The sequence below is a fragment of the Sinocyclocheilus anshuiensis genome, unplaced genomic scaffold (assembly GCF_001515605.1).
Source record: "Sinocyclocheilus anshuiensis isolate Anshui unplaced genomic scaffold, SAMN03320099.WGS_v1.1 scaffold1094, whole genome shotgun sequence".
NCBI lineage: Eukaryota > Metazoa > Chordata > Actinopteri > Cypriniformes > Cyprinidae > Sinocyclocheilus > Sinocyclocheilus anshuiensis.
The window spans coordinates 646,663-657,453 of NW_015536578.1; the positions used below are offsets into that span (position 1 = coordinate 646,663).

Genomic DNA, 10,791 nt, shown 5'->3' on the forward strand with positions numbered 1-10,791 from the left:
ACACACACACACACACACACACACATTCTCTCATCTTCCCACACAAACAGACAGGGATGGAAAGAGGGAGGGAGGGAAAGCAATATGTGTGCTCCGTCACAGGTCGCTGCATCACTCAAGGTATTGTCAGGAAAAGTGTTTATGCTCCATACTTCATACATGTTGTCATTTAAAAACAACCATCCATGCTTTATTGTATCCCTTTATACTGTATGTCTCACATTTAGAATGTTTCCTCCTCTTACTTCTTCATTTGTCCAATGCCTTGCTATTGCAGAACTGTGTAGGCACATGTCCCACTTAATAACAGACAAATGAAAGTGACAAGTGCCGCTATTGTTCACAATGGCCAGCCTGCCAAGACAGGCTTAAAATTTTTTCAACACTAAGCCCATCAAGGGTTCTTCTCAAGTTACTGCAAACACTGAGTAAGGAACATTGGACCTTAGAAACTAAAACAAACATTTTTATTCATCAGAGGCTGTTTGGCCCAGACTTTTACTATTTTACCAGTCTATCCTTTTATTTCCTTCTGAAAAAGAACTACAGTACACTTTAGCACAATTTTATAAAAGAGTACTTATTAGGGACATAATATACCTTATATTATATATATTATATACCTTAAGAATATACTTAAGTGTAAACTGAATGTAACGTGTTCGGCCACACAATAGCATGTTATTTACAATTAAATTGATTTTTTTTTTATTATTGTTTAAATGTATATTAAATGCAATTAGTTGATTTTAGAAGAGCTTTTTGACACTTAATTAGGGCTTAAGTAGATTACTTGTATTGTATTGTACTTTTACTTGTAATTACTTGTATTAAGTATAATTACTTGTATTGTCTTTTGCAATTTAGTGCATTTTAAATATATTAAATTTAAATTTAATATAAAAACACTACAGTTGAAATTATAATCACATACTTGACATGTGCTTTAGTATGTTGCTCAACACATAAAAATAAGTAGTTTTTTAGGGATGACAAAAGAATATTAAAACACAATGATTTAAAATGTACTTAAAAGTGGAACTTTTCATTTGACAGTGTTTTAAAAGTGTACTTCAGTGTGTTAAGAAATATAAGGTACACTTAAGTGGCCTTTTATTTAATTATTATTATATTATCTGCAAGTACAGCTTTTTAAAAAATATTTTATGATTTGTAGTTCGCTACATTTACATTCAAAACAAGTAAGCTCACTTTTTTCACAAGGGTCTGTATCTTCACACAAACACACACAATGACAAAAACCTTTAAATCAGATAACTGGAGATAAATATAACCCTAAATATGACTGTATTGAGCTGCTAGCTTTGTTTATTTACAGTGCTATAAACAGCAGTGTGTTTTGCACAAATGATGCTGGGAGTTATAATTATAACAGTATACTCAATGAATTCTAGCAGGTCTCACATGACATACATTCCTTCTTCATTCAAGCTTATCATTTGCTTATTGAGGGTGACAGTGTGAAAATCAGCAACATTATAAGTTACTGGGCCAGTGACTCTTAGCCCACAACTGAGCTGTTGAATCAAGTTATTCGCGGGCAAAGGACAGAAGCAGTAAGTATATTTTGATTTCATTGTAAAATCAGTGGATTGTTGCCCTAATTGACCCATTTACAGATCTGTATAATTGACCTTTCCACTGAATAAGGAGGCGATCTAGAGAGCGGAGTCAGCAAAAACTCTTGATTGCTCTGAGCATGTGAGGAAGGAAAGGTCTTCAATTCCACAGGGACTTTTTTCAAGGCCATTCACGCAAGACCATTTATAAGACGACAATCAAGGGTTAATTAGATGAGACAAACACACTGCACATATTAAGGTTTACTTGAATGATCTGTAGAAAACAGTACAGGCAAGTTTTATATATTACACACACATATTAGGCGTATATAATATAAAATACACATCATATAGTTTACATACATTTTGTTATATACATATTAAGAACTCCACCCAGTTTCTCTTTTCAGTGTGAAAGTTAAGAGCACAATGCATAGCCTATATCAATACATTTCACTCAAAACAGACATTATGGAGAAATGCCTGCAAAAAAAAAAATACAAAAATTAAATATAGAGTGTCATTTTTATTTTATTTATTTATTTTTCCTCGGTCAGATGATACATTTTTTTCGGGAGGTGTGTGATCTTAACGCACAGCTACAGTTCAGTTCATCCGAGAGAGTATAAGCATCTCTCCGTCTACGTACATAGCCAGTCACTGACGTACTCAATCCTCAGCAGACCCGCATCGCAGCGTCATCACTGATACCCACCAAAAACTAGAGCAGCAGAACTGATGCTCTGCTGTTTCATGTTCCACGTGAACATACTGACACAGTTTCGCTGGCATTCTTCTATGCTGGGTTTAAATGCTTCATTTATGTTATATAAATACACCATGGGATGAGACAGGTTACACTCCGGTACCCTCCTACTAGTGAGCGACGCCGCCGACGCGTCAAACTACAACGCTCGCACTATAGTCTAACTTTGTCTTGCGCACGAAGTGTTTGCAGTTCATTCATTATATCGGGAGCATCTTGTTTTGTCGCGTCGCTCGCTTGCAGTGTAGGTGGGTGTTGTTCATACTTTGTGAAAGAGGAGTATGAGGAAAAGGCATTGACCGGAAAGAATCTTCTAGTGGAAGGCACACACACACACACACACACACACACACACTATTCGGGAACGCTAGAGGTAGTCGCGTAACACAAGACGCATCCAGACTCTCTAAATAGCCCAGAGCACCGGTTGCGTTACATAACGGGGATGCGCCACAAACTTTGTTATTTATATATATATATATATATATATATATATATTATTTTTATTTTTATTTTTTTTACAGTCTTACAGTTAAATGATTTGCCTTGAACCGAATGCGTCAATATAGCGAGGTCAATAGTGAACAGAATTAAGTAATATAGGAATAGGCTATAAAGTCACGCGCATTGCATATTAATTTTATGATGCGTCAGAGCAGGGATGATGCTTACTGACGTGATCTGGGTTAATCGTTCAATAACAAAATGTACAAAATAAAACTTACAGCAGCCTATTAGCTATAATTCAAATAAAAAGGCATAGGCTAGTTCAGTGTTTCCCAACTGGGGTGCCGTCTGTCGAGAGCAGGGGTGCCGTGTAAAAAAATATTTTTTAATATTTTTAAATGGCTAAAATGTTCAAAAAAACATCTATTATATAATATCCATTTCTGATGTCGCCAATAATTAGAGATGCACCGAAATTTCGGTTGCCGAAAATTAGTTCACCGCTCCGGTTTCACTTTCACGTGGTGTGACACTCTGCGTATTATCCCGCTCTATGCGTGTGCGCTCCGCTCAGTCGTAATATAAAAAATATCTGTATGACATTATATTCTGCAGTTCTTCCCTGTTGTACCGAATATCTACACTTTTCAAATTATCATATCGAAGTTAGAGATTCAAATACTGTGACAAAATTAATTTTGTAGAGTGCCACAAGTTTGTTAAAATTTCCAAAGGGTGCCGCGACTAAAAAAAGGTTGAGAAACACTGGGCTAGTTTATGTTAGATTTGGAAATGGCTTTAAAATGTAAAAAAAAAAAAAAACACACATACAAACATTTGCAGATAATGTAACAGTATAAATACATAGCAAATTTCATTTGACCTTATTGAACTTAACAATCCTGAAGTATTGCGACATTCTATGATAGATATATGAGCTGAAACGCATTTGATAGCTTATCAGAGGTTTGACCTTACAATCGAAATGAACACAAACGATGTAATTAAAGAACAAATTACAAAATGCAGGAAAACTTGCGCCACTAGTCAGTAGCCTACTTACTGGTTGTTTTAACCACCCCAGCTGTTCCCTAAAACGACCCCAAAATATTAAAATCATGGACTATTCACAGTCATTTTACTCCGTATTTGAGCTAAATGTAAGACCGTAAAACTGAGCGGCTATCCGAGCAGCACGCACAGTGGGTTGAGATCCTCTGGCAATCCTCTAGTGCCTGTTCCAGCGGGGGCGGAGCGGCGAATAGGAGTAGAAAGTGATTGGTTCGCTCTACTGTCAATCAAACATTTCCACCAATGAGCCCAATGAGCTGTTAAAGGGGCGGGTTCATAGGTACACCTCCCTCCGAAGGTTGCACCGCCTACTGCGTGTGCGTATTTTTTTTTTCTTTCTATTTTTTTTTTGTAACCAAAGCTTGGATGTGTAGGACGTCACATGTTGTTTTTCCTCTTCACTCCAGTCACTTAGCGATATGTGTTATTTACTGTTAAACCGCTCCTCGCAGCGAACGCGCACTCCGAGCCGGGTTCATAAGAGAGTCTGACAGGATTATAACTGACTGACAGCACAAGTTACGGAAAAGTGAGAGTTTTTCTTCACAGCATATGAGAATGGCGAGTCCGCCGCCAACGGGAGGACAGCTGATTTCAAATATGACCGTGAAGAACAACAACCACGTTAAGAAATGCGGCTATCTGAGGAAGCAGAAGCACGGACACAAGCGCTTTTTCGTGCTCAGGGAGCCGAGCGAGGGCTGTCGCGCCCGGCTGGAGTATTATGAGAGCGAGAAGAAATGGAAAAACAAGTCGGCTGCTAAACGGGTTATACCTTTGGACTCGTGCCTGAACATCAACAAGAGAGCCGATGCCAAACACAAACATCTGATCGCCCTTTACACCAAGGACGAGTATTTTGCCGTGGCTACCGAAAACGAGCAGGAACAGGAGGACTGGTACTCGGTCTTAACGGATGTAATGAACGAGGAGAAAATGAGCGACGGCTCCGCGTCTAATTCGGCGTCATCCCTCGTCGGTTTTGATGAGGCGAACTACGGCGTGATAACGCCCGTCTCCGCCACTTACAAGGAGGTTTGGCAGGTCAATTTAAAATCTAAAGGACTCGGACAGAGCAGGAACTTAACGGGCGTTTACAGGCTGTGTTTAACCAGCCGGACGATCAGTTTCGTGAAACTCAACACGGAGGCGGCGTCGGTGATTTTACAGCTGATGAACATCCGCCGATGCGGACACTCAGACAGCTTCTTCTTCATCGAGGTGGGCCGGTCCGCGTCTATCGGACCCGGCGAGTTGTGGATGCAGGCGGATGACTCGGTGGTGGCGCAAAACATTCACGAGACTATCTTGGAGGCGATGAAAGCCATGAAAGAGATGTCAGAGTTCCGCCCACGCAGCAAAAGCCAGTCCTCAGGTACTAACCCAATCTCTGTGCCCACCAGGCGGCACTTTAACAACCTCCCGCCGAGTCAGACCGGGCTGCAGCGGCGCTCGCGCACCGACAGCATGGCAGCGACGTCTCCCGTGACGAAACTGACGTCCTGTAGGATCCGCACGGCCAGCGAGGGTGACGGCACCACAGGCAGCCCCATCAGCCCAGGCGTGAACAGGACGCATTTGAGCCGCTCCAACACAGTGACAGCTCGCCCATGCAGAACATTCGGGTCCTCATCCCTGCAGCATAGCAAATCCATGTGCATGCCTGTGTCTCACTCCCCTCCCTCTGCTCCCAGCCCTGTCAGCCTGTCCTGCAGCAGTAACATAGAAAGCGGCCCTCGCCCCTCCAGCTGCACCGCTTCCATTTCGGGCTCCCCCAGCGATGCTGGCTTTGTCTCCTGCGATGAGTGTGGCTCCAGCCCGGGTGATATACGGCACCTTTTAGCAGCAAACCGAAGCAACACAACTGAGTCACTTGCTGACACACCCCCCTCACAGGAGGGCAGCGACCTGCACGGATACATGATTATGGAGAGGTCAAACATCTGTGGACGGCGAAGCGTCCGGGCAGCAGTTGAGGAAGGCAAAGGAGATTTGGAGAATGCCTGCAGGAAGAGGACACACTCTCTCACCATGCCTTACCAGAAGAGGGTGCCATCACAAGTGTCCTCAGCTTCACTGGATGAATACACGCTCATGAGTGCCACTTATACAACTGGAGGCCATTCGGGGTGCAGCTCTCACACCGCATCCCCAAAGGTCACATATCCTGAGGATTACGGGGACATTGAAATCGGATGGTTACTGAAAAGTTCCAGCAGTAATCTGGGCGACGATGGCTACATGCCAATGACACCAGGTGTGGCTCCGCAAGGGGGGAAGGCTGACAACTACATGCCTATGAGCCCAATGTGCGTTTCTGCTCCGAAGCAGATAATCAACCCCAGGACGCACCCCCTCGCTATAGCTAATGGTTACAGAACCAATTCCCCCAGCAGCTGTTCTCTGGATGACAGTGGCTACATAAGGATTCTGTGCGGCTCTAAGTTCTCCATTGACAGCTCAGATGGGAAACTTACAAATGGTGAGTACCTCAACATGTCCCCTGTAGATTCGGTCACACCACCAGACTACTACCTGAGCCCTGTGGGTATGGAGCAATCTCCCTGTCTCCGACAGCTTCACTTGTTTAACTCTCTGCCCCGCTGTCATAAGCCCCAGCAGGCTCTAAAGGATGCGGACAATGATCAGTATGTTGTCATGAATCCTCAAAATCACAGAATAATAGAGGAGTCAGTAAGCACAGCATCCTCCCCTGCCCCATCACCTATAAGACAAAGCCGCACAGACAGCCTCATCCTCCGGCACAGGATCAGCCGGCCCACCCGCCTCTCCCTGGACATGTTCCGAACATTACCTAGTATGAATGAGCATCCCCTCCCCCCTGAGCCAAAAAGTCCTGGTGAGTACATAAACATAGACTTTGGACTTGTTGCTGAAAGTTGCACTCCACCCTCCACTGCTTCCTCCGAGAGCCCAGTCTCATCCCTCGGATCATCCGCTGATCACAGGACATCCCCCCTCTCTGATTACATGAACATTAATGTGAGTTTGCAGTCACACAAATCTGGAAATGCTGCTCCATCTAATCGTTTGGAGCCACTTCCAGAGCTCACACCCTGCCCCGCCCACCCTGAGGAAGAGGAGGAAGACGAAAGGTACCACCTCACTGCACAGGTGGCACCAGTGGGCCCGGTTGACAAAGCTAAAGACGATTACACGGAGATGACATTCGGCATGCCCGCTTCCCCTCCGCAGCCTGTCTCGCAGCCCTCAGAAGGTGGGCAGACCATCAACCCATCCTCCTGCATGCAGAGGCTGACCATGGAAGAGACTGTGGGAGTGCCTGCCGTTGAGGCTTTTCTGCTGCGTGGCACCACTCTGGCCTTGGTGGACCCTGACCGAGGTGCCAAAGTGATTCGTGCAGACCCCCAGGGACGCAGGCGGCACAGTTCAGAGACATTCTCCTCAACCACCACTGTAACACCAGTTTTTCCCTCCTTTGCACATGACGCCAGGCGGCACGGTTCGGCCTCCGTGGAGAACGTGTCTGTTTCTGTGAGGAACAGCGAAGGATCGGATGAAGAGTATAACAGTCCCATGTGCAGGGAGACGTCGGCTGGCTTTCAGAATGGACTTAACTACATTGCCTTAAACTTGATGGATGGAGGACTTGCCAGCTGTGATTCTCTTGTCCGGTTCAAAGCTACCAGTTGCTGTAAAGAGGGCATCAATGGAATACACGCCAGTCCGTATGCCAGCCTTGGGTTCAAGGAGACGGCAACAACAGTAAAAGGTAAGCTTTCTGAATTAAAAAAAAAGAGATAAGTGATGATGTGCAAGCTCACTACCTTCATTAGTTAATGTTTAGTGTCATTCCTTTCACACTATTTTCAAATGATATGCTCTGAATTATTCAGAATGATGATTTAGCTGTGTTAATGTGTCAATATGACATGACAGTTTATTTTTTGCTAAAATAACAACAGCACATTACTTGTGCACCAGATGAATGTGGCACATGGCAGATTTCTCTCTAATGTGAGAGAGCAACTTGAGTGTCAGAATGATGGAAAAGCCTCTTTAAAAGCTGTGGCGCAGTTTTTTATTCTCAGAGACTGATCGCTTCATCCATTCGTGCAGAGTGTTTAGGATGAAAACAGGTCAGTTAAAGGTTTTATTCCTCTGCACTGGAGCTGCTTATTTTTTGAAATGTTCATTTTGTTGACAGTAGTGTGAGAATGAGGGATATGTGGGATGCGGTCAGATTTAGAGGATGTAAATGTAAAAGAGAGAGAGCTCATATTCGCATGTCAATAATCCAGCAAAAGAGGAATCATTCCCAATATTTGCATCATACCTTGACTCATTCTCTGAATCAGAATTAGTCATTGTGTCATACTTGAGTGAACAGTAGCTCAGATACAAACAAGTGAGTCAGTTGTTTATCAGTTTTCAGGTAGAGGGTTTCAGGGCTGGAATGCAGAACATGAGCAAAGGTCGTTCTGAGAGGTTAACGTCGACTCGTTTTTCCAACCTGCCAGGTTTCTTTTAAGGAATGACTCAGCTTTCGGTTTTTCAGCAGGACATGAAAAACAAAGTTGTTTGTGTAGTTCAGATAAACGTGCGCTGATAAACACAGATATAGAAACAAGTAGTAAGATAGAAGGTGTTTTTCTTGTCAAGCGTGACTTTGCATAAGTGGGATTGCATGGAGGATGTATATAAGTGTAAAAAACGAGTACTCTACACTTTGCTGAGACCCTTGCACTGACAAAAATCAAGGTGAAAGATTACACTCGAAGGACAGAGCGACTTGTCTGATGAATGACACTTCACAAAAGAGTCTAGAAGCAGAAGCCTCTTTAAACAGCGCATGCGCCATACAAGGCAAACAGACGACATCAGAAGCTCAATTATGATCTCTAGGGTGTGTTTGAGAGTGTTTGTGTTGGCGGAGCAGGTGTTTCTGCAGTTCTCTGTTTACCTCCACAAGTGGACGGAGCAGAAAGACATAGCCGCAGGCCACGGAAGCCCTAGAACAGTGGGAGGAGATCACAAAGAAAACTCGCACAAACATCGACACACACTTGCTAGCGCTCAGCCATCCTGCCCTGTGATTGGTCACCGACAACATTCCACCAAAACAAAAGATGAGCCACAGAGACAGAACAGAGCTCTTATTTCCGTAGAATGGCCTGATAGTCTTCCTGATAGGAACTTGCACCAGTATGGGATCCATTGAGCATGACAGCATGGATAGGCTGTGCTCTGTTTACTACGCCAGCGTCTGTAATGCCACATTCCACTCCTTCCCTCCTCCCATCACTTTTACACACTGATTTGAATAGTACATTTGTGAATGGGAAGCAGACGCATACTTTGACAAACACAACTACATATTTACATAGTGTGCAGGATGTTTGACTCAGGTTTATGACGACACTTCATCTTGTTAGGACTGATTGGTTTTTGTCACACTCTGTTGTATTTAGTTCAGTGTTTTTTATGTCTGCGTCCTCACTGAGTCGTTGGATGTTAAAATACTCCGGCAGTGTGTTGTAAATCAGACTGGTCACCCCTGACCTGGCTTTGCATATAGAGGGCTATAGAGATCAGTATTGGGAGCACTGTGGGCATTGAAGCTTTTAGCTATCTTTTATTTCCTTAGATTGGATTCTTTTAATTTTTGTGTTTATAATAACACTAGAGAAGAGAGTAAACAATGTCTTATTAAAAATGTACCATTATGACATCCCAATAACTCATCTCAGACAGCTGAATGTGTCTGTGAGGGGCTTCCTAAGAAGCTTTCCTCTGAGTATAGTGTGTGTTAGGGGCCATGCCAGCAGATGGTGGGGGCCAGGGTCGTGCACCTGCCATTCCAAGCAGTGCACAGTGGTTATCAGGCCCATCAGAGCCCTGACAATACTCTAATGATTAGCGACCATCTGCTGCTCCAAACAGCTCAAAGAGACATACAGGGAGATACAGTCAGATAACCAGTAAAAACAGTTGGCACAAGCTTGAAATAAAAGTGAAATCTCTGTTTTGTTGCAGACACACCGAGGCCCGCCCCTTTCTGCTTTGATAGACTTGATTTAATTGAAAAGTACAGCAGTGAAAGAGAGGTTGTGTCTATCAATTTGCTTGCTTTTATTTCTAGAGAACAGGCTCAGGCGATCATCCCCCATCAAAACACACACCTATTCCTTTGAATCCTAGTCCATAATCATACTATCTTTCTCTCTTCTTTCTGTTTAATATCGTATTTTCATATTTGAGGGATTATTTTCATTTCTTCCGTTCTCCGTCTATCTCCAATCATCACTCTGAATCTGCCTCCCTATCCTCTCTCTCCCTCTTCATGTCCTCCTTCACCTCTTAGTCCTGTTAATGTTGTTGCTGACTCTGTAAGTACCTGCTATTGTAGCAGATTTTATAGTGTTAAACTCATCCAAGATGTTCTGTTAAATGTTCTCACTGCTCCCTACTTTTAACAGCACAGATAAGGCGGATTACATACTGCCACAGATTAGACATTGTTGAGCAGCTTTATTTGGTGACCAAGTAAATGGCATACACACACACACACACACACACACACACACACACACACGGGTGATTTTCACCTCACAATCAATAGAATAGCCTAAAGAAAATTAGGTCAATTTTTTTTTTAGGATTTAAAAAAAAAAAAAGTATAATGCGAAAAAATAACATGCTATCACAGACATATTTGTAGTACTGTCATTTTATTATAATATTAAAAGACTGCAATACAGTAATAATAATCACACAAAAAAAAAAAAAAATTATAATATTTTTGTGAGATTACTCACAAGGAATAACTTGAATCTTGAACTAGGGCTGGACAATAATTCAATATCAATATGTATCGCGATATAATTTTTTTCAATAACGGTGATATGATTTTTAAACACATTTCCGATATTTCGATATACA

At 42.8% G+C, this 10,791-nt stretch overlaps 1 protein-coding gene across 1 annotated transcript in view; it reads left to right on the forward strand.

Annotated features, from left to right (window-relative positions):
• Positions 1-3,659: 3,659 nt before the first annotated feature.
• The window catches only part of LOC107702923 (insulin receptor substrate 2-like), a 13,350-nt gene continuing 6,218 nt past the window's right edge, over positions 3,660-10,791 (forward strand). Inside the window, exon 1 of the mRNA XM_016505373.1 lies at positions 3,660-7,621. Coding sequence (XP_016360859.1) covers positions 4,420-7,621 — 3,202 coding nt within the window. The 5' untranslated portion in view covers positions 3,660-4,419. The remainder of the gene's footprint in view (positions 7,622-10,791) is intronic.